General features: G+C 48.8%; 1 protein-coding gene and 1 long non-coding RNA gene across 3 annotated transcripts; one reads left to right on the top strand and one right to left on the bottom strand.

Annotated features, from left to right (window-relative positions):
* Positions 1 to 1668: 1668 nt before the first annotated feature.
* On the bottom strand, positions 1669 to 18439 carry LOC121488093. Its single transcript, XR_005986978.1, has 4 exons — positions 16403 to 18439; positions 12956 to 13082; positions 4528 to 4616; positions 1669 to 2934 (listed from the first exon to the last, which is right to left on the bottom strand). It is a non-coding gene; the product is annotated as an uncharacterized LOC121488093 (long non-coding RNA).
* AGT (angiotensinogen) lies at positions 14347 to 27189 on the top strand. 2 transcript variants are annotated; one of them, XM_041750371.1, is made up of 5 exons: positions 14347 to 14498; positions 19364 to 20222; positions 23663 to 23930; positions 25524 to 25668; positions 26439 to 27189. In XM_041750371.1, the coding sequence occupies exons 2-5, from the start codon at positions 19394 to 19396 to the stop codon at positions 26628 to 26630; spliced, it is 1434 nt and encodes a 477-aa protein (XP_041606305.1). In that variant the 5' UTR covers positions 14347 to 14498; positions 19364 to 19393; the 3' UTR covers positions 26631 to 27189. The 2 variants fall into 2 exon arrangements, with proteins under 2 accessions (XP_041606305.1, XP_041606306.1); XM_041750372.1 differs by lacking the exon at positions 14347 to 14498 and adding an exon at positions 18451 to 18644.
* Positions 27190 to 27590: the final 401 nt, after the last annotated feature.

Below are 27590 nucleotides of genomic sequence, written 5' to 3'. Positions count from 1 at the left end.
AGTATTCTATTGTACACACATACGGCTTTGCTTGGCTTATCTGTTCACCCATCAGTGGGTTCCTGGATTGCCCCACCTTCTGGTTATTGTGAACAAAGCACAGGGGATTTAAGTGAAACATAATGCAAACTCACTCTGCAAATTCCAGTGTGTGCCCATGACCCCACTTGGGAGAGGATCGTCTACTCAAGAGGAATAGAAAATGCAGGTGCTGCATGCAAAAGAATGCACGAGAAGCTTCAACAGGCCTGGGTTCTGCTCCTTTTGGTATCAGAGAAGTGAAATCCAAGCTGCTGCCTGAGCTCTCCCTCTCACCTTACAGATGGGGGTGGTGGTTCCTGGATGACAGCAGCACATGTCTCCAGAACATGGTGTCCCAGTAGAAGAGATAAAAGAAAAGGCCTGGGGGTGGCCCAGTGATCGGCCAGCTGAGATGAAGACTCCAGCCCTCATCACAGTGGCTGTCAGTTGAACCAGATGCACCAGCAGGCAGAACCTGGGGAGAAGCCATTGTGGAAATACAATCAGATGAGTTCACCCCACCCCAACTGCACTGGCAAGTTTTCCAGAGGAAAAGTCAATCCTTCAAATGCTTCCTACTTTTACCGGATAAGCAAAGATGCCATTATGGCATGCATGGGTTTATTACGTTGTAGCACATGAAACAGCTTTTCGGGTGTTGGTGAAGACAAACAATCTAGTAAGAAAAACTGTCTTATGACCAAAGGTCCTGGCTAGGCGTCCTGATGGTATTTGTCACAGGTACTTGCTTTCGCAAGCTTTAGCCTTTAGTTTTTTTGTTTGTTGGGGCACCTGGATAACTCAGTCTGTCAAGTGTTAAGACTCTTGATCTCAGCTCAGACAATGATCTCAGGATCCTGAGTTCAACCCCACTTTGGGCTCCATGCTGGGCTTGAAGCCTACTTTAAAAAAATGGTAGATTTTTTTTGTTTGTTTTTTTGTTCAAAACCTGGTGAACATGTAAAAGTGTGCTTGGAAACATCTAGTGAAGAGCTGAGTTTAATAGCTGATATAAATATTCTATCATTTCAATTGGAAGGAATTTTCACAAAAAGGGGGCTGAATTCAAGCTCATAATACAGAATTCAATACATACACCATGTAGTTTCATATGATGATCACTGGCAAAAGGAAGGTAAAGAGGAGTCATGGGATAAAGGGTGGGGCAGGGTGCTTCTCTAAGGTGCTCACAGCGTCCTCTGAAAGGCAAAGTTTCAACTGATCAACGAGAAATGAGCCACTGCTCACATATCAAGGAAGAAATCATGCTGGGTAGCGGTTTCTGCATTTGGGAACAGGAATGAGGTCAGAGTGGCCAGAGCCCAGAGGATAAGGAGGATCATGTACTAGTGCTTACAGAGGAAGGCTGTGGTCAATTTTGCAAATGGCTACATGTGGCAAGGGTTCGGATTTGTCACTAAATACAATGGGCCACCTTTGGAGAGTCTTGCTCTTAGAGGGAATGTGATATGATTTACTCTGAAGAAAGACCACAACAGATGGAAGGGAGCAGAGGGGGTGGGAAGCAGGGAGTCTAGTAAGACTGACTGTGGGACATCTGGGGGAGCCATGCATGCAGGAGACAAGCAGTTATGGGCCCCTGTTGGGAACATTTAATTAAAAACAGAGTCTTCTCCCAACCCAGCAATTCTCTCCACAACACAGTAGGGAAAGAACACACTTTTATGAGTGAATAAGCATTAAACCGAATCCACAAAAAGATGGCAAGCAGATACCACCATTACTAAACACAGATTCTCAAGACAGATGACAACTAGTTCTCAAGTCAGAGGACATGATGGCACTCCTGGTCACACAGAGTTCATCTAACTTTATCTAGTGATTGGAGTGATAATCTGTGTAGTCAATTGGTCTTATCCAAAGGAAAGACACACTTTTCACATCTTTAGGACAGGTGGTAGTTTTGCAACATGGAGCCAGACCCCAATTCAGCTTATGCTCCTACTTATGGCACACAGGGATGGGAGTATAAGGGAGCTGTGGCCCTTCCTGTTTATATTTCAAAAAGAAGAGAATTGTATTGACAATGCCAAGTTTTCTAATGGTAAGTGCTCTGAGAAAATGAATGGGGGAAGGAAGAGCCCCTCCCCCATTCTCAACAAGGAGGATGGAGTCTCTTATTTAATTTGAGTTTGTCCTTACAGGGCCCTCTGTGTGTAGGAAATACTGCCCAGGAGCACAGGGGAGCTGTGCTGAAGACTAGTTGGGCACCATCAGGCTCTTGCTGGCTGTGGATGAAAGTCCAGGGAGAGATGGAAAGCAGAGGCCAAAGGGCAGTGTGGGAAACTGGCGAGGTACAGGGTGGCCATAGCACAGAGGATAGAAACCTTAGGCTCTGGGTCGGGTAGAGGGTCAGGTTACCTCTACATTTGTGTTTGCTGTCAGCCCAGCAAAGTTAGCTCTTTCCCCAACCACCTGGCTGGAAACCACATTCCCAGCAGTTCTTTCATGATTGACCGCGCACTGCATGCCAAACACTCATATACGTTAACTCATGAAATGCTCATCACAACCCTTGAGACAGGAATTTTTCTCCAAGGCTTGCAGAGAATATAAAAATGTGCCCGCTATGCCCCTGACCTTAATTAAAAAGTATATGACACAAGAACAAGAACAATGGCTCTGCCCAAAGAGCTATGTTGCATATGATATGTTCTACCCATTTACCACATGCCCTGTTATGGAGACGGGAAGTGAAGTAGCAGGTGTGAAGTCTTAGAAAGGAGACCTGTACATCATAAGTGCTTTGGTGGCGGCAGCATCTTCTAACTGTTGCTGTGATCTCACTGGTGACATCTTCATGTGCATGAATAGTACCTCTTCAGGATGGCAGAAGGCCCTGGAAGGCTGGAGAACTTCCTGTGTTGTGCCTCCAAGTGCTAGGTCAGGACCCTATACAGAATACGTGCTCAGGAATTATTCACAAAAGATGAGGATTATCAGTCCCTCAGAAGTGGATACAACTTGCCATTTTCCCCCTGAGCATGGTGTCTTTCCGGAGGATAGAACCTTAGCAGAATTTTGTTACACCCTCCTGAACTATTTACTTAAGTTTTCTATTACTTCCTGAGCCTATATTGATTATTTGAATTTTGCTAGAGAATTGCCATTGTCACGTAGATTTTCATACTTCATGGCATAAAGCTGTATATATTATTCTCTCTCAATTTCCTGATCTCCATTGTAATTGTAGCCTGTTTCTATCTCCTTAGCACGAGGGATCACTAATGTCTGAAAAAAAAAGGGGGGGATCACTAATGTCTGGAGCAGGGAGTTGAAGACAGTTGTATTTTTCCTCTTCCTGGAATCTTTAGGAGGAGAGATCACCCTCTTTGGGCATCAGGGTCATACGTGAGCACCACTGGTATGATTTTAGGGCTCTCTAACACCTACCAGGGTGCCAGTTTCACGGGACCTTGTCAGAAGGTCCCACCATTCATCATCTGCAATGCAACCTTGACTCCAGAAAGTCAAGGGAGGACTTCCAGATCCCTTCCCCAAATTCCTTACTCCTCACTTGGATAGCCAAGGAAACATTTTGACATCTAAGGGAATGGCATGAGATGGAAAAACAAGGATTGGAGAGACACAGTAGCTGGGTTCCCTCAGTAAGGCTCTGTTGAAGAACATACACAGACTGAATTCTTCGCTGAATTATGGAGGAGGGGTATTTGGACAGGACATTAGAAGAGATTCACACACCCATCAGATTCCCTACTGTTGACAAAGTAATGTAAGTGGTCCATCCAGCCCAATGTTTCTGTTTGTTTTTAAATATTGTAAGTGCAAACCAAATAGAGCCCTCTTCCACCATTGTTCATAGTGTAACATCTTAGGCCAAGCCCTTATGTCCACAAGTGTGACCACTTGCCATGGAACCATTTATAAGGCAGCTGGTCCCTCTGTCAGTAAGATGGGCAAAGCAATAGTTGTGGTGCTTCTCTTTACACCAAAGTTCAGACAGGACGTATCTTTTAGCTTTCTCCACAACAGTTGAAGGAAGCCCCAGCGGTGACCCAGGAATCCTGGCCTCTGCACAGGGCTGGCTTGACTGGCATTTTGCTGACACTCCTACCGTGCCTGGCCTCCCCACGTCACTCTGACTTCTCCACTCCTTCCTGTTTGTGGCAGGAAGGCACTTACTCATATTTCTCTTCCCAAATTTCTTTGCAATATTTTCCCTGGAAGAAAACCCGATCATTACATAAATACTATCTCTGGAATTTGGTTTTTGCAAGAAATACATCTCAGGCCCAGAAGGACAGTATCACAAGTATGGTGCTTCAGTGGGAAAAGGCTGACAACATTTTCCCATTGGATAGTCATTCCTTATCTAAACTTATTAAATGGTGAGCAGTATTGTCCTCTGTAGACTTTTCCCAACTACACGAGTGCCAAAGCAAACACCTGGAGTCCAGCCACCTTGCTGTAGTAGTGTAAGTGCAAGACGGTCTGAGGAGAGAAAATAGATTTGGAAAATAGTACCTTTCGTATCTGCTTTCATGATGTCTCCCTCTACTGACACAGAAACAGCACCAGGCCTGTCCATGGCCATCCCCCAACCAGGGAGACACCTACAAAACAAATTAAGGACCTCTGAGAAGGTTCTGTCTTAAACAAGAATACTGAATTCAAATTTGTGTGACTACTGATGAATTTTCATTGGAAATGTATTTTCTGGAATAAAATCCATCCAGCCAATCTAATTCACTAATCAATTTCTATTATACAGAGTAGTGAAATCATTTTTATTTTTCTAAAGTTAATAAAACATTTTCCATTCTTATTTCTCAAAAGTGATTCTCATCAGGATAAAGCCTTTTCCATTTAAAATTTACTGTGAAGAGCTGATTAATTAATTAGTGTTTGTCCTCATCAAATTTTCTTGATTATATCGTCTGCCGCCAAGAGTTTTCTTTTACAGCCAGACCCAAAGTTTCCTTTTGTTTTTCTCCCCTGTTCCCTTTGGTTAAGTCCAATGTCTCATGCTTAAAGTTTGCAGATCTGAATTTTGCCAGCAATATATGTTTTTAAATCAATTTTCTGTTGGTGATAAAGTTTGTAATGTGCAATACTAGCTATCATCTAGATAGGTTATATAAGTTATTTCTACCTGTCCTTTTCATTGTGAAGAGGATAAAATGTTATCTAACTTTTTTTTGGCATCAGTTTGTTCAGAATTTTCTGGATAGTGATCTCTTTATGCAGGATAAAAATAATAAAGTTATACATGAAATAGGCACTATAAACAGATGTTTCCAAAGCTAACTTTTATTCATTATAGTTTTTTAAAAGATTTTATTTATTTATTTAAGAGATACACAGAGAGAAGCAGAGACACAGAACGAGGGAGAAGCAGGCTCTCTGCGGGGAGCCTGATGCGGGACTCAATCCCAGGACCCCGGGATCATGATCTGAGCCAAAGGCAGACGCTCAACTACTGAGCCACCCAGGTGTCCCTTTATTTATTATGTTTTAAAGAACTAGAGAGGGAGAGAAAGAGAATCTCAAAAAGACTCCCTGCTGAGCGAGGAGCCCAAGGCAGAGCTGGATTTCACAACCCTGAGACCATGATCGAGCCAACATCAAGAGTCAACCACTTAACTGACTGAGCCACCCAGGCGGCCCTCAAAGCTACATTTTTAATAGACGGATGCCATACAAAAGATCTATTACTTTTGTCAGTGGCAATCTGAATTAACAGAATAGATTAGGGTTCAGCAAGCTTTTTGTGCAAAGGGCCAGGTAATAGATATTTTAGGATCATATCTTCTCTGTTGCACTCAACTCCGCTGTTATAGCCTGAAAGTAGCCAAAGACTGTATGTAAGCTAATGAGCACGATTGTGTTCAATTAAAACTTCATTGTATATATATTTACTGAAATATAATTAAGATATAATGTTACATAAGTTTCAGGGGTACAACATATTTATTTAGCAATTCTGTACACTACTCGATGCTCCCCACAGCAAGTGGGGGCCACCGTCTGTCACCATACAATGTTATTACAATATGATTGATTGCATTCCCTATGCTATACTCTTCATCTCCATGACTTATTTGATTTATAACTGGAAGGTTGTACCTCTTAATCTCCTTTATCTATTTCTCCACTCCCCCACCCATCTTCCCTCTGGCAACTGCCAGTTTGTTCTCTGTATTTAAGAGCCTGTTTTTTATTTGTTTTTTTACAATCCACATATGAGTGAAATCATATGGTATTTGTCTTTATCTGACTTATTTCACTTAGCATAACACCCTGTAGGGCCATCCATGTTGGCTCAAATGGCACGATCTCATTTCTTGTTTATGACTGTGTAATATTCCATGGTGTGTGTGTTCCACATCTATATCTATTCATCTGTTAATGAACACTTGAGTTCCTTCCATATCTGGGCTATTGGAAACTATGTTGTGGTAAACAGGGATGAATATATCTTTTTGAAAGAGTGTTTTCCTTCTCTCCTATTAAATACCCACTAGTGGAATTGCTACATCATATGGTAGCTCTATTTTTATTTTTTTGAGGAATATCCATACTGCTTTCCAGTATGGATGGCTGCACGAATTGACATTCCCACCAACAGTGCATGAGGCATCTCTTTTCTCCGCATGCTGGCCAACAGTTTTTATTTTTTGTCTTTTTGATTCTAGCCATTCTGACTGGCGTGAGGTGATACCTCATTGTCCTCCAATAAACCTTTATTTATAGAGTTATGGTCCAGATTTGACCTGTGTGCCATAGCTTGCCAATTCCTGGAATAGATGAATGCTATTCTATTATTTGTTTACTTGCCAACGTTAACCATCGACTACTCTGGATAGAGAGGTCCTGGAATGCACATTACAAATGGTTTCTCTTCACCCAGCTTCTCAGGATCATAGCTGTTATTAAAAGTCCTGCACGTTGGCCATGTGTGTGTCAGCAGGGTGGTACCCAGTATTCTTAGAGGAGCTCATCACCCGTGGACTTATATCGAGAACCATAAAAGGTTCTGTAGAGGGACAAACGGAAGGTATTCACATTCTCATCTTATTGAAAATGGAGGCAGAATGATCCTTCAGACCCTAGACACAGGGTTAATTATGGATGGAGCATATTATATGATAAAATATGAACTAATCACAAAGGCATGACACTAACATTGCTATTCATTCAAGGTTTAGAGTTTTCATGAACCTCATCTGGGCATAGTAGATTAAGTCCTGAATTTTACTGAGGAATTGTTACACTTTATACTTAGATTATTTCCTTGAATACAAAAACAATGATGCAAAAAAAAAAAAAAAACAATGATGCTTGTGAGTGTAGCATTACATACAGAATTGTCTAATCACTATGTTGTACACCTGAAACTAATGTAATACTGTGTGTCAACTGTACTTAGAAAAGAAAAGCCAAAGATCCAACTAAAACAAATGTAAAAGGGAAATCTATTACAAAGAGGCTAAAATTTGATAGGAAATTTACTGTACTCAATGGAATTGAATTTTTTAAGGATTATATTTATTTATTTTGGGGGAGGAGGGACAGAGGGAGAAGGAGAGAGAGTCCTAAGCAGACTCTGCACTGAGCACAGAGCCTAACGAGACTGAAATCAGGACCTGAGCCGAAACCAAGAGTCGGATGGTCTTTTGGTCTCTCAGTGGGAATAAACGTTATGGTATTAGGGATGTTTTCAGCTGTGCATAACTACCTACAAATGCTACTAATTGTGCTCAAATGAGCAGAGGTCCAGAGACAGGCAGTTGTTGATGCTAGCTGGGCAGCTCTATGTGCCAATCAAAATCACAGATTTTCTCTATCACTCCACTCTATCATTCTTAGTTTGTTGGCCTTTGGTCCTTATGTTTGTTGTCTCATGGTTGCAAGATGGCTGCTCTGTCTGCAGGCATTACATGTTCGAGGGAGGAGGAAGGAGCAGAAGGGTCTAAGCCACTTACTCTGCTAATACAAGGAAAGCAAAGACTCCCAATGGCCCTCAAATTTATGTTTATGTCTCACTGGCCAGAATCATCTTACTTGACCATTAATGGTTACAGAGGAGGCTAAGAAAGTGAATATTTACTTTTCTCAATTTCTATGTGGATGTGGACAAGGAGAAAGATATAGGGGGAGAGGACAAGTCAGCATCCATCAGCATTTGATATAAAGTTTATTACTCCTTTTACAATAACCTGGAACTGGATTAGCTAATTGTATCACCTAATATTGAAATAGATAGAAACAAATAATCCACGTTTATTTATATAACTATAATTGGTGACCAAGAAGAACCGTCTGTATGGCTATAATTTCTGAAATATGCTCCAACCACAAAATTTCCCAGAACAGTGTTATCTCGAATCACCATCCCCTCCAACCCATGTTAAATCAGCAGCCACACCCCTATCAGGCAAAGACTGCACACAGAAGTGCGATGTCTTAGAGGACTCATGGAGGGGAGGCAGATACTTCCTGCTGAGATGTGGGTGCTGGGACTACTTTGTTTTATTTACCAGTAGTCTAGGGATCCCTGGGTGGCGCAGAGGTTTGGCGCCTGCCTTTGGCCCAGGGCGTGATCCTGGAGACCTGGGATCGAATCCCACCTCAGGCTCCCGGTGCATGGAGCCTGCTTCTCCCTCTGCCTGTGTCTCTGCCTCTCTCTCTCTGTGACTATCATTAAAAAAAAAAAATATTTACCAGTAGTCTAAAGCCCTTGTGAGCTAAGAACACTGACTTTGTATTTGAGTACTCTTTATTGGAAGGAGACGTACTTCTCCCTAATGAATGCATTTTACAAACAGAGCCCCAAGAGCTGTTCCGGTTTTCCTGGCACTGATGAGCAGGGATGAGGACTCAAGTGGTGAGCGTGTCCTGGTCGTAAAAAGAAAAACTCAGATTCAGGACAGGGAGCTCCTCCCTGCTCCCTGGTTCCAGTAAATGATGTGTTTTGTAGTCATGTGTCCTGGACCAGGCATGTTCATGGGACAATAGCTCTGATGCAGACAGCAACAAGCCAGTCCCCTGTGAAATAATTAGTTTTGTCCTGGAAGTAAAAATAGAAACCCAGTTCCTGTGTTTATCCCTCATTCATTCTACCTGGTTGAGAGCCTGATTGCATCACACACAACAAATAAAGCATCTCCCAATTTTCCAGTCTGGCTTTGTTTTGCTTTAGAGTAGGAGTTTGTGTGTGTTTGTCCCATGGCTGGCTGGTTGGTCAGGAGAAGGGAAAGCAAGTGCTTTAGATTAGACCAAGCCTCATCTCAGTGACCGCAGAGTGGATTTGACCTCCTGAGAGCATCAGCCTGTGGAGCACCCTCAACCAATATGTCGCTGTGGTCCAGCGCTGCCTACTATCCATGGCTGGGTTCTCGGACCCAATTCTGAGGGATGGCTTACTCAATTTCCACGGCCAGTAGTTGCTGTTCATTCAACAGCCTTCATTTAGCTGCAGATATACTGTCCCCAGCTTCCACTGATGAAGCGAACACAAGAAATGGTAGCTATTGGAAAGAAAATTGTCCTAAATCTGAACCGGGTCAAAAGTCTGTGGCCTGTTTGAGTGGCTGCTTCTTCTGGGAATAATTTACGGTCTCGATCAAATGCTCTAGCAATTTTCTGATTTATTTTAATGAGCTTAAAAGCCTGGCGTTGAAAACCCACCCAGCTGATAGTCAGCCTTGGGAGCTGATTAACGGCCTTTAACCAATATCGCAAAAAAAAAAGTCGAAGCAGACATCCTATACTGTGTCCGACTTAATGATTGCTTCCTTATTTTGTCCCCAATAACATGTCATTACCGAGACAGAAATGTCTGCTTAGAAGCCTCTCCCTACATTGTAATGAGTTTGAAATGAACTTTGACATGTGTTGTAATCCCTGAGAAGCTGCTTTCAAATATACTAAAAGCTATAATTGTGTCATAGGGACTCGGGGCTGAAAAAATTGAGAGAGGGAGGGAATCGTTCAAGGGCACTCACGGGCATGGTCTGCAGAATCTAAGGGACCCATGTGAGATTCAGTGATTTTTTTAAATGAAGATTTAGAACAGTGGTTAGAGAAGACGTACTTATGTCCCTACTGTCTAATCAGTGAAGGTAAGACTCTTTCTGTTCTTAATTGTCAAATGTGCCATTCCTGGGTAATTTCCTATCTGCCACAGCAAATAAATATACTGTGGCTCCTCTGGCCTGTTCATGTAGACGGTACACACCTTCCTGTCTCTGCAGCTCCCTAACACAGTGTCATCACTCCCGAAGCTGTGTCCTCCTCAGAGGTGCCATTTGGGAATGCTGGCTTCCAAGGACTCACCAAGGTTGCCCTGTCCTTTGTGGACGACAGCCACAGATGCGAGTCTTATTGTCAGAGGTCTAAATCAGAATTCTTTTTCTGGTCATATTAAATTTACTGTTTAGAATTTTTAGGGCATAAACAGAGTAAAACATCTTGCCATCATACCTTCCCCTGAACTCCATAGGCTGTGCAGGCTGGATGCACTCCTAGAGTATAATCTCTTCCAATGTTACCCTGCCTTCGGCACCCAACACGAGCTGGGATGACAGGTTGATGAGCCATGATTCAAGGGAAAGCAGGGGGTGGGGGGATTCACTGTCAAAGAATGCCCCTCCTTCATCTGGCATGGCCGAAGACCACCCCAGAGAGCACAATGTCACTGCATTGATTTGAGGCAGGAGAGAGCTTCCATCAGAAGGACCAGTTAGCAAATGCAATACGATTTTGAAAGTCCTTGGGAGGGACAGGACACTACCCCTGGAGGACTGCCTGGCACAGAGCCCGTGGAGGGTGTGGGGTGAGCGTTCTGGGGGCCAGAGGCAGGGGGTCCACTGGAAGAAGGATGCCTGCTGTCATCCACACCCTGAGGTACTGGAGAGCAGAAAAGATACATGGGACACAGGTGGATGAGACAGATGCACAGGCCCACACATGGCTCGAGCCCAAGGGTTTGGCAGTGGCTCTTGGTAGCTCAGAGCTCTGAAGCCCCCCAAAGAGGACATCAGTACCATTCTGGCAGCCCAAGCTCAGGCGATCCTGCTATTTATTATCAGAGAGAGAAACCTTGTGCCAGCCAGCAAGAGTGATCTGATAGGTGGACTGCCTCCTAAAACTACGATGCCCCACAGGCAAGAGTCCTAGAGCTACTCAGACATCTGGTCACCCCCTGATACCACATGCGGAATGTGTAGAAGGTGAGGAAGTGTCTTAGTGGGGAGAAACAGGAACCAGGGACCATACAGGTCATGGTCCTGCCACTCTACCTGTCCCAAGCACCGATAACTTAAAAAATTTAAAAGAAGGTGCTCCAGGGCATAGTTTGCAGGATCTAAGGGTGGTACCATTGGGAAGCTCCTTCCAGTTCTGTGGTCCCATGATTCATCTCTTCAGGCCTTGGTTTACCCACTGTTTGGGGCCGTTTTGAGATAATACAGTAAAATCTAGTTTTATACATATTTGGGGTTCAGGACCCCTCCCCCAAACTTCACTAGTTTAAGAAAAATGTTCACTAGTTTAAGAAAATGCAGTACAAAAAAAAAAAAATGCAGTACAGTTTGTCTAGATAGCAGATGTTCTCCCGCCCCTTAATACTGTCATTTTTGTGAAATATTTGCTGCCCTTTGGACAGTGGAACTAATACTCATGACCAGAAATTGACCTTCAATTTTTGGTGCACAGAAGGCTTTTGATAACTGTCGGACAAATGCGTAAATGTGGTAGGAAAAGAAGAGGTGTTGGTATTAACACTTTCTTTCTGGGTGACATTTAGCAAATCACTGGACGTCTTGGGGCATCAGTTTTCTCTCCCTGGATGGTGGCAGGTGTGCTAAAATTTGTACTGTGGACATCTAAGAAGATTTACACACCTGGCATGTAGCAGCATGTTATAAAGAAAACCACAGGCCCAAAATGGTGTCACTTAGGCTAAATCAGCAAACCAAGACTTAATATCTAACCAACTGCAGTTTCAACCTCCCAAGAATGTGACCTTTCACCAGACAACATAGAATCTTCCGGTCAATACTAGGAAATCTACTGATAGACCTTTCTGCTCCCTTTAGGAGGCAACACTGCTTGACCAATGCACTCTTTGTCTTGCAATTTTTTTTTTTTGTCTTGCAATTAAATTCCTTTACTCATTGTTTACATGCCCTCTCTCTCTGCCTTTATTTAGTTATTTTTATTTTTTTATTTTTTGATCTCTCTGCCTTTAAAAACTTTTGTTTTGCTCAGTGGAACTCCTCTGTACTTGCTGGATGGAGTACTGCCCAATTCATGTGTTTAATAAAGCCAATCAGATCTTCACATTTACTTGGTAGAATTTTTATTTTTAACAAGCTGCTTAATAAATATGAAGTCTTTCATCCTTCAACTTAGGAGTGGAGAATATAGTTTTCCAGCTGCCCCAAACTCCCACCCCTTCCTGACCACATTTCATGAAAGAGGAGTTCATTGTTCAACCTTCCATTGGCTTCTCAAACCATTTCAGTCAGACCCCCTCCCTCATCCTTCCCCGAGGCCACTCTCCAACTACCTTGGAACTTCTACTGGCCTCCTCTTGGTCTTTGATGAGCAATAAAGAGTTGGTAAATGATTCATCAAAATGCTCTGGGTAGAGATATCTCAGCACCTATGATCTGAAGCCATTCTGACATGCTATCCAAAGGACCTCCTTCAGGCCCTAGCTCCTCACTTCTCAGACCTCTTCCCCTGACTTCTGGAACATGAACCCCTATGTCTTGCAGAGGGTGGTGTTCCAGGAAAAAATATCTCCACCTATAGGCCTTGAAATCCACCATGATGCTTGGCCCCTCACATCTGTGTTTCCAGCCTAGACTTCTGTCCTGAGGGTGGGAATGTTCTCCCCAAGTATTCCCTGCTGGGATCCAATAAACTCTCAAAAGAAACCCACCTGAGATCAAACTCTTCCTGTTGCTTCCCCAAAGCTCTTGTGCTTCCACGGTCCCTCTCTTGGCTATTGGTTTCAGCATTCTCTCAGGGGCCAGAGCTTGGAAATTTGATGCCCGGCATACTGACACCTGTCACAATTAGAGGACATTTGCAAAAGCAGAAGTCAGACTTCATGGCATACCCTCCCTCTAACATCTTCGATCCCTCCCTCCTGTGGCATCGACTTTGACCCCGAGCTGGTGTTCAGGTTCTAACCAGTGTCCCTTATTTCCACATCACATGTCCCATGCCCCAGATCTGGGGTGGCAAGTGGGTTTTGTCTTGTGCATTGGCTCAGATCCTGGAGGATTTGGCCTAAAGCCCTGTGTCCAGGGAACACTCAGGAAAGATGAGATGCCCTCATCGTCCACAGAGGCAAGCAAGGGAACGGTGGCAATTTCCTGTTGTCCCTGATTTTCCTTGTGGTACTTTAGGTGTGCTGGTGTCCCCTACATAAGCTCCACACTTTCCCACTCCTTTGTTACTATCCTATAAACCCTTTAAGGTTCCTTTTTCAGGGATGCTTGGGTGGCTCAGTGGTTAAGCGTCTGTCTTCGGCTCAGGGCATTGATCCTGGAGACCTGGAATCGAGTCCCAGGTCAGGTCCCTGCATGGAGCCTGCTTCTCCCTCTTCCTGTGTCTGTGCTTCTCTCTGTGTGTCTCTCACGAATAAATAAATAAAATCTTAAAAAAAAAATTCCTTCTTCAGCTTCTAAATCCAAATTATTTACCATTCAGGGTTTGACTAAAGTGACAGTTCTTCCTGAAACCTTCCCCAGGTTTAACGGACTGTTCCTTCCCATGATCCGAAAGCATCTTGCCGGTGCCTTTCCATCCATCGGTACCGCTGCTGGGGTACCCCCACGTGGGGGCTACAGTTCCCCAGCTAAATCACAAGTCCCCAGAAGGTGCTTCTGCTTGGTAGCGTGTTTCTCGCCTGTCAGAGGGCCTCCCAGGGAGCAGGTGCCTAAAAGTTGTTTGGACAACCACTGAGCTGCTCAACTGTGGGGTCAGAAGTCACCCCGGCTGCCCCCGTGGCTCCTTCCCTGCCCTGTGGGGCCTCACGCACATTCTTCGGGACTCTCAGAAGCACACCTCGAGAGGGCTCTGTCAGAAGGCTTGGTGGCTGGCCTCGGCTTGTCACAGCTCAGGGCAGAGATGCACCTACACACACTTACGGGGCGCTCCGGCTCGGAGACCCGGCCTCGGGCAGGGGAGCTGCGGTCAATGTGTAACTCGATGGCCCAGCGGCTCATTCTGCTCAGCACAGAAAGTGTGCATCGATCACCCTGACTTCCTGGAAGGAGTCCCAGCCTGAGAGTAGCTCTGGCGCCTGTACCCCCCACCCCCATGGTCGGGCCAAGTGATGTCACCTCCCGCCTCCCCAGCTTGGGCACAGAACGGTCTGGGAACGGCTCCACCCCCACCCCTCTGATATAAATAGGGCCTCAGTGGCCAGCCGGCCAGGGAAGAGGCTACTCTTGTTTGGGGGACTCAAGCAGCAGGTAAGCTGGGAGCCCCTCACCATGCACACCCCTCCCCCTCTCTCAGGGCAACGGAGCTACCTGCTGGAAGCCAGAAGCTGGAGGTCAGTGGTGACCTGCGCTGCAGGGGGATCATGCGGAAGCTGCCTCTCCCTGCCTCACACTGGCTGCCCTCCCACGGGCTGTCCTCCCCCTCCGCCCACCCCAGGTCTTACCAGGAGAACTGCCTCTCCCCGGCAGCGGGGCGGGGTAGCCGGTCCTCCTGCTGCCCCCTCCAGGGGGCTGGCCAGGGAGCAGAGCCACGGCGGCCTAGAGTCCACTGGGTCTCTTCTAGCCAGAAGGACCTGCCAGGCTTGTGGTGCAGGTGCTGGGAGGGGGCTGGGGGAGCAGGCTCAGGTAGCCGGGGGTTGCGTCCGGTCCCCATAGGCTCCGGGGAGGAGTGGTCTGCCTCTGCCTCCCTGCACCTCCCCTGAGGCAGTGCTGCCTCTGGTCCTGGGCTCATGGTTTGGGTCTGTGCCCTTGACTCATCGCTTTGTATCCCAGCCTTGGTTTGCTCCTCCGTAACATGGGACAAGTAGCCGTGCCTGGCCTCCTTTGCTCCTGAACTATGGTGTAAATTAATATAATGTGTAAGTGCTTTCTAAACTTTAGGAGAAACTAAAAAGACAGGTTCTTATTATTTTGTTCAAGAGTCACCATAGATTGGTGCTGAAGTGTGTGGACTATGGCATCAGGAGGTCTGATTCGAGTCCTAGTTCTGTCTCTCACTTAGCTATGTGACCTTAAGTAAGTCATGGAACCTCTCTGTTCCTCTGCAAAACAGCATTAATTAATCAATTTAAAGATTTTTCTTTCTTTATTTATTTGAGAGAGAGAGGGAGAGAAAATGAGAGAGAGAGAGCAGCTGGGAAGGGGGTGAAGGAGAAGCAGACTCCCCACTGAGCAGGGAGCCTGATGTGGGGCTCAATCCCAGGACCCTGGGATCATGACCTAGCCAAAGGCAGACTCTTAACCGACTGAGCTATCCAGGCATCCCTAATTAATCCACTTGACAATTATTTATCAAATACCTACTATGTTCTAGGAACACTTCTAGAAATGTGGTATATATATCAGCAAACAAAACAGAGCAAGGACTCCACTCTCATGGGGTTTGCATTCACGTGGGAAGAGACAGGCAATAAACACTAAACATAAATAAATAATTAAGAATTAATTATTTATAAGGTCATACGGTGGTCAGTGCTGTGGTGAAAAGACATAAAGTAGGACAAGTGAGGGACACCTGGGTGGCTCAACAGTTGAGTGTCTGCCTTCAGTTCAGGCTGTGATCCTGGGGTGCTGGGATCAAGTCCCACATCAGGCTCCCTGCAGGAAGCCTGCTTCTCCCTCTGCCTGTGTCTCTGCCTCTCTGTGTGTCTCTCATGAATAAATAAATAAAATATATTTTTTTAAATGTGGGACAAGTGGGTTCAGGGTGTCAGGCGTGGTGGGGGGGTTCAGTTGTTGTGTGAAATGTGATGTCATGGAAGCTTTAGCAGGGTGTGTTGAGTGGTCTATGGAAAGCACTAGAACACTTCTGGCAATGACAGGCATTATTACAAGTGTCGGCTGCCAATCTCACAATATCATTAAACTACAAACCACGAACCATGAGGACTAGGGTTACCTAGAATTGGGGAGATGGAGAGGGAGACTGAGGAGGGGTTATGGAGGAGGGCAGATGCACGGGTGCCCGGAGCCACCCTTTATTCCTAGCCACCAGCTGGGTGCTGACTCAGGACCAGCCGGGGCAGCAGCCAGTGATCCCAGTTGACAGCCTCTGCCCCGACAATGATCCCTGAAACTGCTTCACCCAAGTTGGAGCCTGTGCTGTGTGGCAGTGGCAAAGTGGGGGTGACGGGGGGTGGGAGAGCTGTCCTTACCTGCATGGCCCAAACCTGGGACTGGGTACTGTTACTGCAAGATTTCTCCAGCCCTCAGCTTCCACGAGTTTCCCCCTGATAACTCAGCGTGCTTTGGCTTTTTACACGAGGCACGAGCTGTCAACTGAGGCCTGTCTAGGATAGGATGGAGACTTTTCTGTCCCACTTCTGTATGTTATGTGGCTTCTCATGAGAACAGTGGATTGAGTCAAAAGCATGGGGAGGAGGGTAAAGCAGTGGCTGAGGTCAGAAGTCCAAGGTCCATTTGATGACCAGAGCAGAACAAAACACACAATGCTTTTAAGTTGAGAGTAGGTGCAGGTTGCCAGACCGAGGAGAGGAGTGCAAAGTGCCAGTATAAGGGGCTAACTGGGTATGCATAGGCGTGCAGGAAGGACGTGAGTGTCAGGGTGACCTTGAGTTAGTGGAGACACACTTCAGTTCCAGGGATGCCTGGCCCTCCCTGGGAGGGCAGAGGGATAAGTGAGGATGAGGCTGGGAGCTCTAAGAAGTTAAGTTGGTAATACAGTCCACCTCTTCACCAGAAATGAGATATCATAGAAACAATCAGAACCGTATGGACCCATACAATGGACATGGATCCTCCTCAAATGCAAAGAGCCAGACAGTAGAAGAAGTTAGTGGAGCCAGCCAAGAACCTTGTCTTCCAGGATCTCAGGCTACTCTGTGTGCTGTTGGTGAAGGTGAGGCTGGAGCAGAATCACAGGGCTCTAGAGGAGAGTGCTGGAGATCCTCCTGCCAACCCGGGAAACCCAGTCAAGGGTAGAGGATTATTCTACCCCATGGCTGCACATCAGAGTCACCCAGGAAGTTTTTTTTTTTTTTTTTAATCTATACCTGGCCCCAGTGCAGACCAACGCCGTCAGGCTATTGGTGAGAGATGCTGGCAGGGCTGGTGTCGACCTGCATGAGGGGGTCCACCTTGCAGGAATAGTTGTTGGCTGGTTTGGGGTACTGAGACAGGTAGAAACACGGGCTTCAGGCTGAGCCTCTGGTGCTCAACACCAGCTGCCTGTTAGGGCCACCGGGAGGCTGAAAAACCCATTCCCAGGCCACACCCCAGGGCCATTTGAACTGGCATCTCTGGGGGGAGAGACAGACTTCCACAATCTCTAAGTGAGAGTCCAGTGGGAACCAGGGCTGGGGCTGACCCGTGAGAATAAACAACTCAACTGCATCTCCGTTACACGCTTGCTGCGGAAGCTGGGGACTTTACGTCACACCTTAGCACTCCCCTTTCCGTGTCTGCAAAGAGGTGAAACACTCCCTCCCTTGCATGAATAGCGTGAGGACTAGATTGTGTCATCTCTGCACAGGGGCTTCTGCGAACTGGCACATACTACACAATTATAATATCTCTATTCTTAAGTTATGCACCTTGTCTGGGAAACGAGGTGTACGTGTCCTCGGTTGATACTACATGGTTCGATCTTTCTTGCCAGGCCAATTTATGACATAGGAAAAACCTCTGGGTGCGTTAGTTCTGTATTCCACGCTGGTTTACCACCTACCCCGGGGCTAGGAGGCCTCCTGAAGACTCGGAGTCTGGTCCACATTTGGCTTTCTAGGGGAAAACTTACAGCCAGAGGCAGGCGAATGCATGAGTTTGCTCAGGCTGCCATGTCAAAGTCCCACAGACTGGTCACTGCAGCCGCAGGAATCTGTTATCTCATGATTCAGGAGGCGGCAGATACTAATGTGCTCATTTTGGGATAACTCTCATATCACACATAGGATACAAGTCCAACAGGGCGCCTGGATGGCTCCGTGGTTGAGCGTCTGCCTTTAGCTCAGGTCGTGATTCCAGTGTCCTGGGATCGAGTCCCACATCAGGCTCCTCGTGGGGAGCCTGCTTCTCCCTCTGCCTGTGTCTCTGCCTCTCTCTCTGTGTCTCTCATGAATAAATAAATAAAATCTTAAAAAAAAAAAAAGGATACAAATCCAAGATTAATGTGTTGGCAGGGTTGGCTTCTTCTGAGGTCTCTCTCCTTGGCTAATAGATGGCCTTCTTCTCCCTGTCTTTCCAGGATCTTCTATCTGTGTGTGTCTGTATCCTAATCTCCTGTCTCAGATGGACATCAATCAGATTGGATTAGGGCCCACCCCAATGACCTCATTTAACCTAACTGACCTCTTTAAAGACTATCTCCCAGTATAATACATTTTGAGGTAGTGGGATTGGGACGTCAACATATGAAGTTAAAAACTTTAAGGCAACAAGGTAAACATTTTTTATTTTAAAATTAAACTTCCTTTAAAAATAACTTTAAATGTTTCCATATTACTCTCTTTTTAAAGATTTTATTTATTTATTTGGGAGAGATAATGTGAACACAAGAGCCGGGGAGAGGCAGAGGGAGGGGAAGAAGCAGACTCCTCACTGAGCAGGGAGCCCGACATGGGGCTTGATCCCAGGACCCTGGGGTCACAACCTGACCCAAAAGCAGGCTGCTTCCCATATTCTTCTTTATTAAACATATAATATCACTGATTAACATAATATCACTGATTAACATAATGTAAAAATAATGTCAGCCACTCATATTCTTGACGAGATGTGCTTATAATATTTTATGAAAACATTTATGTACGTTTTTACTTGACTTAATGAACAACTTCATATTTCTGTGTAAAATCTACAAATGTCTTAATATCAAGACATTCCCAGCATTATAAAAATTAGACAAGTCAAAACCAACCCCAAAAGTAGCCCTATGAAGGCACAGCTGGGTCATGACAGCATGACAGCGTGTTGTGCACCTGGATCATAGAGTTAGTTTCTCAGAGCTTTGAATCTATTGCTTCTCTTCACGGTGTGTAGACTTGGATAGATTCCTCCTGGAATAAAGGATCACAGGGAATATTGGAACAATTAAAAGTCTGACCAGAGGGCTCTTACTCACTTAGTAATCTGTCACCCTTCACACAATGATGTTTCAGGGCACACGGAAGCGAGGGCCCCTGTCAGAGATGGCTCCTGCTGGGGTGAGCCTGGCGGTCACCGTCCTCTGTCTCCTGGCCGGGGCTGGCCTGGCCGCTGGTGACCGGGTGTATATACACCCCTTCCACCTCCTCGTCTATAGCAAGAGCAGCTGTGAGCAGCTGGAGAAATCCAACACGGAGATGCCCAAGGACCTGACCTTCCTGCCAGTCCCGATTCAGGCCAAGACATCCCCTGTGGATGAGGAGGCCCTTCGAGAAGAGCTGGTGCTGGTCTCTGAGAGGCTGGAGGGGGAAGACAAGATGAGGGCCACGAAGGTGGGGATGATGCTGAACTTCTTGGGCTTCCACATGTATAGGATGCTGAGCGAGTCTCAGAACGCAGCCAGTGGGACCATCCTGTCCCCAACGACACTCTTTGGCACCCTGGCCTCTTTCTACTTGGGTGCACTGGACCCCACGGCCAGCAGACTGCAGGCGTTCCTAGGCGTCCCCGGGGAGGATCAGGGCTGCACCTCCCGGCTGGATGGCCACAAGGTCCTCTCTGCCCTGCAGACTATCCAGAGCCTTCTGGTGGCCCAGGGTGGGGCTAGTGGCCAGTCCACGCCGCTCCTGTCCATGGTGGTGGGCCTGTTCACAGCCCCTGGCCTGCGCCTGAAGCAGCCGTTTGTGCGGGCCCTGGCTCCCTTTGCCCCCATCACCTTCCCGCGCTCTCTGGACTTGTCCATGGACCCAGATCTTGCTGCTGAGAAGATCAACAGGTTCATGCAGGCAGTGACAGGGTGGAGAATGGACAGACCCATGTCTGGAATCAGCCCAGACAGCACCCTACTTTTCAACACCTACGTCCACTTCCAAGGTAAGGCAAACCTTGTGGGTGGGCTCTGCCCCTGGGCTGGCGCCAGAGGGTGACAGCTCTCTGTGTCTGTGGACTTCATGTCCAGGATTCAGCTCAGCAGGGCCGGGCCTTGGAGATGGGCAGGGTGACGAACGTGAGGAAGCACCTGGGAGCCACTCTCAGGGAGCTGGGAGTAGCTGCCCAGTGGGCTCCTTGGTTGAGTAGCTGCCTATCTACCTGCTGCCCCACTATGGGCAACTATTACAGCACATCCTTGTACTTTTATCATTTAATCCCCTTGCGATGTGATGAAGAGATGTCACTGCCTCTAGAGAAAAGAACACAGTGACTTCCTCCAGATGGCACAGCCACAGAGGGGCCCTGGGACCCAAACCCACATTTTCGGCCCTGTGGCCCAGTACCATGCTCAGGAGGGAAGGGTTCTTGTCTGTGCAAAAACAACTAGTTTGTTGGTTTATACCACTTTCATGTAGGGAGGGGTTGTTACCACCACCACCCCTAAATCCCTACAAAGATAGTTTGCTCATTCAACAAAAAATTGTTGAAGATTTATTAAGTGCAAGCCCCTGAGCTCGGTGTCTAGGAGGGGAGATAGATCCCACAGGCAAATGTCCCCCGCTACAGAGCTGCAGATTAAGGCACCTACGAAGTGCCTAGGAAGGTCCTCCGAGGCTCCGAGCACTTGGAGGAGGGAGAGTCACTGGGGAGAGGACAGAGGCCCAGGGGAGGTCAGGGGAGCAGAAGAAGAAATGTGTGAGCAAAGACTGGCGAGTTCAGGGCCAGGAACCAGAGCAAGGGCAGCTCTGTTTGGCCAGAGCTCATAGTGAACGTGGAAGGCAGAGCCTGGAAAGATGGGTTCGGGCCAGATTTTGGAATGTGATTTTGGGAAGGTTGGCGGGTGTTGGAGCAGGCAAAGTGTTCTGTTCAGAGGTCATCCGGGCGGCCGGGGCTGTGTGCATTGGAGGCAGGGAGGGTCTCGGGAAGGTTACGCAACGGGCAAACTGTCCTGGGAACACGTGCTGAGGTAGTGGCTCTGCAAACTGATGGGTGGGCTGGGGAGGGTGCATTTGAGAGCCAAGTGAGCAAGCAGCTCAAGGATGAAACCAGAGACAGAGCATAACTATTTTCTTACTCCGGAAACATCCTGGACGTCTGTAAACCGCAAAGGGAAGGACTTCAGGCCCGTTTAGGGGGCAGGAGGAAGATGATAGACCAGGACTGCTCAGGTCCCAGGGCTGACGGGTCATAGGAGCAGAGTCCAGCACAGGGACCATCCAGCTGAGGGGAGCCCCACCCCACGGAGGGCAGAAGGGACTCGTGGGCTCAGCCTGCCATTCCTAAGAAGCCCCAGGCGGAGAGCTCATTGAGAAAGTCGTGCCCCCAAAAGGCAAAGCTAGAGAGCCACGGGTGTCAGAGATGGGGTCTCATTCCGGAAGAGCTCCTGTCCACGTGTTCTCATGATGCAGCTGGACAAGAGACTTAGAGACAAGGAAACCACGCTCAGGACTCAGATGCTCGCCCAGCCCCACCAGGTCCCACCCTCTGATCTTGCTCCCTGACCTTCCTATGCCTGTTTCCATCAAACAGGGATGCACAGCCCCTCCCTGCCCACCACAGTGTGCCCACAGAGGAAGCAGCAGGATGTCTTGGGGGATCTAGGCCCCCCTTTGGTGATGATGTTCTATTGCCATGACCTCAGCAGACAGCTGGATGCTCCTGACCTGTGAAGACGCGGGGACTGGGAGCCCCTGAGCTGTAGGGTGCCCTTTGCCCAGGCCTTGCTGTCATCCGGAGCTGCTGCTGGCCCTGGCAGGTTCCACAACACCAGTTGACTTAACCTTGAGAGATTTACTTAACCTCTGGATGAGGATGGTGCAGCTGAGCAGACAGGACAGGGCAGCCACCTCTGTTTCAGATTCTCACATCTTTCTGTTTAGTCCTCCCTTCCCCTAAATTGACAAGTCCTCGGCCAGGCCTGGTGGACCAGCACAGAGGGCCCCTCGGGGAGTCTGGGAGGAGGGATGCTGCAGCTCCTTACTCCCCGCGGCCTCTGAGTATCAAGGAGCAAGAGGATGCTGGGTTCCCCAGTTCCTTCTCAGGGGAGCCAGGCCCTGGGAAGGCAGCCCAATCAGCCACCTCCCCCAGGCACCCGTCCTTCCAGCCTTCACACCCCCAACCACCTTGGAGACGTCTGCTCCAGGAAAACGAAGCCCTCGCTCTTTCACCTGCCTCTACTCAGACTCCCAACTGGCCGGCACTGAGGGGCTGCTCTGTGACAGACTCACCATCACCTCATTCACCCAGAAAGAGCCCCAACATGGGTGATGAGGCTCCTAAGACAACTGAGAAGAACGCAGGGAAGGGGCTGTGCTAGTGGCTGCAGTCATGGAGAGATCCCCGGGGACAGGGTCTTCAGCAGGTGTCCACCCCTCATCCTGTGACAGTTGAACCAGGTGGCCACTCTGCTCCGCCACTGCCAGGCACCAGACAGGCTGGCCCCGCACTCCCCTGCAAGGCCCAGTGTAAGCTGGCATAGAGCACTGTGCTCAGAGCCACTGGTCACACCAGATCGAGCGTCTATCCCTGGCAGCACGGGGGCCTGAGACATGGAGCCTGGACGTGTGTGCCCAGGTCTGCATCCTACGACTTGAGAAAGGGAGACTCACAGCTGGCAGTGTTTGCAGATTGAAAAGAGAATGTGCTCCGAGCACACGCAGGGCCGAGGAGCTACTCTGGATGATACTGTGATGGTGGACATGTCATTGCACATTTGTCCAGACCCACAGGACGTACAGCACCGAGAGTGAGCTCTAACGTCACCCATGGACTCTGGGTGACAATGACGTGTCTGCACAGGTTCGTCAGTGTAACAGGTGCCCCACTCCTTGGGAGTGTCGACAGTGTGGGAGGCTGTGCGTGTGTGGGGGTGCTGGGTACATGGGGAAGCTCTAATACCTTCCTCTCAATTTTGCTGTGAATCTAACTTCTTTAAAAAAATTAAGTCTATTTAAAAAAGAAGAAAGTGAGCACGCAGACCACGGCTTTGGGCCAGGCCAGATCTGGGGTGCGTTTACAGGGATAGTTCGTCATGGCCTAAGTTCCCTATGCTCTCTGGTTTCCCTTGCGGGCCTTTCGGTGACAGGTGTAAAGTCCCAGTGTGGCACCTGCTGTGTGAAATGGCTTCGACACTGGCAGCTGGTGTCTCCGTAGTGAACTCAAGTGGTTGGATTTTGCAGGAGGAAGACGTGGCTGGCCCTCAGGGGTCCTGGAGCTGCTGAAGCGCTGGGGCGGCAGATGGCCAGCGGCCTGGGGGTGTGCTAGGAGGGCGGGGGGCACAGGCTAGGCCTCCGGGATCTGGGGGGCGTCCCCAGCCCTGAGTCCAACCCGCCTGCCCCTGCCTCAGCCAACTCTTCCTTCTTGTCTCCTCTCTGGCTCTCTAGGAAAGCTAAAGGGGCTCTCCCCACTGGCGGGGCTGCGGGAGTTCTGGGTGGACAACACCACCTCGGTGTCGGTCCCCATGCTCTCGGGTACAGGCACCTTCCAACACTGGAGCGACCCCCAGAGCAACCTCTCCATGACCCGGGTGCCCCTCGGCAAGAGCGCCTGCCTGCTGCTGGTGCGGCCCCTCAGCACCTGGGGCCTGCAGACGGTGGAGGCCCTCACCTTCCAGCACAACTTCCCGACGTGGGTGAAGAACCTGTCTCCCCGGTACGGCTCCCTGGAAACATCCTGGCACCCCCCTTGGCTAGTGCCCTCCTGGAGAGTGGGGGCCTGGGCCCAACCTTCTGCCCAGGGTGGGAAGGGGTGTGGGGTGAGCCCGGGCCCGGGACAGGTTGGGGCCAGGGGGGGTCCCTGTTGTTCCGGAGCAGAAGGCCTGTGTGACCCCGGTCCTGCAGCATCCCTCCCTCCATCCGTTGACCTAGCTCTCGATCTATTGTCTCCTCCTGGGAGTAGAAGAGGTAAAGGGGGGGGGCGTGCTCTCCTCAGGCTTGGACTCACCCACTGGTTTTGGAGGCCTGCATTTCTGTCCACCCTGAGAGGGGGACTTTTTCAATGCCATCATCCCCTGTACCCCCCACCCAATCAGCTGCATTCCAAGAGCTACTTTGGGGCCTGGCTTCCGAGAAGGGTTTGGACCCCCCTGAGAGCTGAGGGCGGGGCTTTCTCTAGGAGCTGTCCTGGACCCCAGAATTCCTCGGCTTGCTCCTCTTTCCTACCGTGGCAGGAAGAAAGCCATCCCCCTCCACTGGGGCACTACACTTGACCTGCACCCCTGGCCCAGAGCAGTGGGGTCCAGAAATCTGCTCTGAGACAGGCACTTAGAAGTACATTGGCCTCCTGAGGGCAACTCTCCTTTTTAAATCATTTTTTGTTGTGGTGGTGAACACGGAACATAACATTTACCATGTGAACCATCTGTAAGTGCACAGTTCAGTGGCATGAAGCACATCCACACTGCTGTGCGTCCCTCACCACCATCCATCTCCAGAATGTTTTCATCATCCCAAATAGAAACTGTGTCCCCATGAAACACTGATGTCCCATTCCCCCGCCCTCAGTCCCTGGCTGCCACCATTCTACTTCTAGTCTCTACAAATTTGTCTATTCCAGGACCTCAGATGAATGAACTCATAGAGTATTTGTCCTTTTGTGATGGGCTTATTTCACTCAGCATGATATCCTCAGGGTTCATCCGTGGGGTAGCACGTGTCAGGATCTCCTTCCCCTTATGGCTAATATTCCATTACGTGGACAGACCATGTTTTGCTTATCTATTCATCTGTCAGTGGACACTGGGGTCACTTCCACCTTCTATTGGTGAATGATGCTACTATGGACATGGCTACACTGTCAACTCTTGTAAGGCTTGGTCTTACGGGACCAACTGGGAAGGTCAACTGAGTTGATATAAGCAACATGCTGGGCACTAAGGTTGACAGGACATTCCTCCCATTGCTCGCCCCCTCCACGGGGATTTCTATGTCAAGAACACCACTGAGAGGTGGCTAGTAAGACATGATGCATTATTTCAGAGAATAGCATTTTTAAATTATCCAGGTAATACAGCTCAATGCAGCCAACTTAAAACCAGAATAGAATGAAGAACAGCCAGTTGGAACACCCAGAGAGCACTGCTTTAAATACACATCCTTCTCACAGTACTTCCAAGGCCATGAAAGTTTATTTGTTGTATTTGTTACCGGACAAACCTTTTCTGAGACAGCCTAGCTGGGTGAGGGGGCCCCAGGGCCTCACAGCAGAAGCTACCGGGACCTTCCTAAGTGTGTCTCATCCCTGCAGGGCCATTCGCCTGACCATGCCCCAGCTGACACTGCGAGGCTCCTACGACCTTCAGGACCTGCTTGCTCAAGCCAAGCTGCCCACTCTGCTGGGTGCTGAAGCGAACCTGGGAAAAATCAGTGATGACAATGTCAGAGTTGGAAAGGTACCATGCGGGCAGTGATGTGTGGGCCTGCGTGGATTCCGTGTGTTCCAAGCGTGGGAGGTGTAGGCGGGAGGGGCACAAAGGGAGCTTCCAGGAGGCATGCAGGAGAAGAGGGGAGGAGAGCATGCTAGGTCAGTGTGCACCCAGGGTGGGAAAGAACTGACTGGAACCTTCCAGACCTTTCCAGGGACAGATGGAGAGCAATATACCCCTCCCCGCAGTGTGTTCTATGGCTCTGCCCAGCCTGGCCTAGCCTCAGGGTCCTTTCCAGATACTACAGCAGGGTCATGACTTGTGCCAAGAGAGTAAGTGCCCCTAGACCCAGTGCCAGCCCTGCCAGAGAGCTGCCCACTCAGAAAGCCTCAGCAGTAGGCAGACTGTCCCTGGGACACTTGGACTGATGCACCTCTGCACCCGGGCAGCCTGGATGCCCTGGGCAGAGGAGTGGCCACACACAGTTCTGGCCTGGAGATCACTGTTGGGGGCATGAGGCCTCTTGCCAAATTAGCGGGATGACCCAAGCACTGGCAGATGCAGCTGAGGCGCTGGGAGTTCTTCCCTGGACAGTGAGGTGGAAGGTGGAGACCGGTGGGTTTGAGGGACTCTCTGGGGAGGAGTTGTCATGCGAGTTGTGCCAAGGGAGAGTCGTCTACACCGAGCGGCATGCACGTCGTGGGCAGGCTGCAGAAACAGCCTCCAGCTGTCCTGTGCCCTCCCTCCCTGGGCCCCGAGGGCCTTCGGGAGCCATCCCAGTGCTTGCTGCTTTGCAGGTGCTGAACAGCATCCTTCTGGAACTACAAGCAGACCAGGAGGAGCAGCCCACGGAGTCTGCCCCGCAGCCGGATGGGCCCGAGGTCTTGGAGGTGACCCTGAACCACCCGTTCCTGTTTGCCATTTATGAGCAAGAGTCCACCGCCCTCCACCTGCTGGGCCGTGTGGCCAACCCGCTGAGCGGGGTGTGAGGCCTGGCCTGCCCCCGGGACGCAGCTGTCACCGTGAGCAAGGGCAGCAGCCCACAGCAACGCTGATTCGTCACCAGTCGTCTACTTTGCCTTCCAGTGAGTCAGCGTGGAGCGGGAAAGAAGCCGTTTCTCCTTAGCAAGTGTGGCGCTGTGTATAATGAGCAGCAGAACCTGCAGGCAGAAAGACCTCCCGGGTTCTCACGGTTATCTTGGGCCACGTGGGGCAGCCAAGAACCGGAGGTCAGCACAGGGAAAAGTCTGAACAGACCAACTGGTTCGTGAAACCAAAAATTGTTTTTTATCAGAGAACAGAAACTGAGTTTTACCATTTCACGGTTTTCATGGCCTTGGGTGTATATCCGGCAAGGGCCTGTGAGCGGACGGCCCGCTGTCCCCACCACGCCTTAGCTTTGGTTGCTTTCCCGGTCTTCTTTCCCAGGATACTGTCATCTTTGAAAAACACATTGTGCCTGAATTTATGTTAGAATGTAATACCATGGCTGATTATCCTTTGTGTTATTAATAAATGTCTTGCAACAATAAACAAAAACGAAAAATTCTTGGGGCACCTGGGTGGCTCAGTCGGTTGAGAGTCGGCCTGAGGCTCAGGTCATGATCCTGGGGTCCTGGGATCAAACCCAGAGTCTGGCTCCCTGCTCAGCGGGAAGTCTGCTTCTTCCTCTCCCTCTACCCCTCCCCATTGCTCGTGCTTACTCTAATAAATAAAATCTTAAAAAAAGGAAAGAAAAGAATCCTTTCACTTAGCAGCAAAATAAAAACATACACATGCAGGTCCATTCTAGGGCTTTGAGCCATATATTGGGTGAAATTCCCATGTGGGCTGGTACTTAGCCATCATTTGGAGAAGCTTTATGTGATGCTTTCTTCTGGACACTTCTATCTCTAAATGGCAGGTGGGTGCATGGTGGAGGCCCCATCCTCCCCCCCCATACACACACA

This window comes from Vulpes lagopus, chromosome 3 (assembly GCF_018345385.1).
Source record: "Vulpes lagopus strain Blue_001 chromosome 3, ASM1834538v1, whole genome shotgun sequence".
In the NCBI taxonomy this organism is placed as follows: Eukaryota; Metazoa; Chordata; class Mammalia; order Carnivora; family Canidae; genus Vulpes; species Vulpes lagopus.
The sequence above is the reverse complement of the archived record's forward strand: the minus strand, read 5'-3'. Positions and strand labels throughout refer to the sequence as shown.

What these genes read in the sequence shown, in the direction of transcription:
- AGT (XM_041750371.1), top strand. Translation starts at nt 19,394, where the DNA reads ATGGCTCCTGCTGGGGTGAGCCTGGCGGTCACCGTCCTCTGTCTCCTG. An exon ending in GTGAAGAACCTGTCTCCCCG is followed by an intron (nt 23,931 to 25,523) that starts GTACGGCTCCCT and finishes TCATCCCTGCAG; the next exon opens with GGCCATTCGCCTGACCATGC. An exon ending in ACAATGTCAGAGTTGGAAAG is followed by an intron (nt 25,669 to 26,438) that starts GTACCATGCGGG and finishes GCTGCTTTGCAG; the next exon opens with GTGCTGAACAGCATCCTTCT.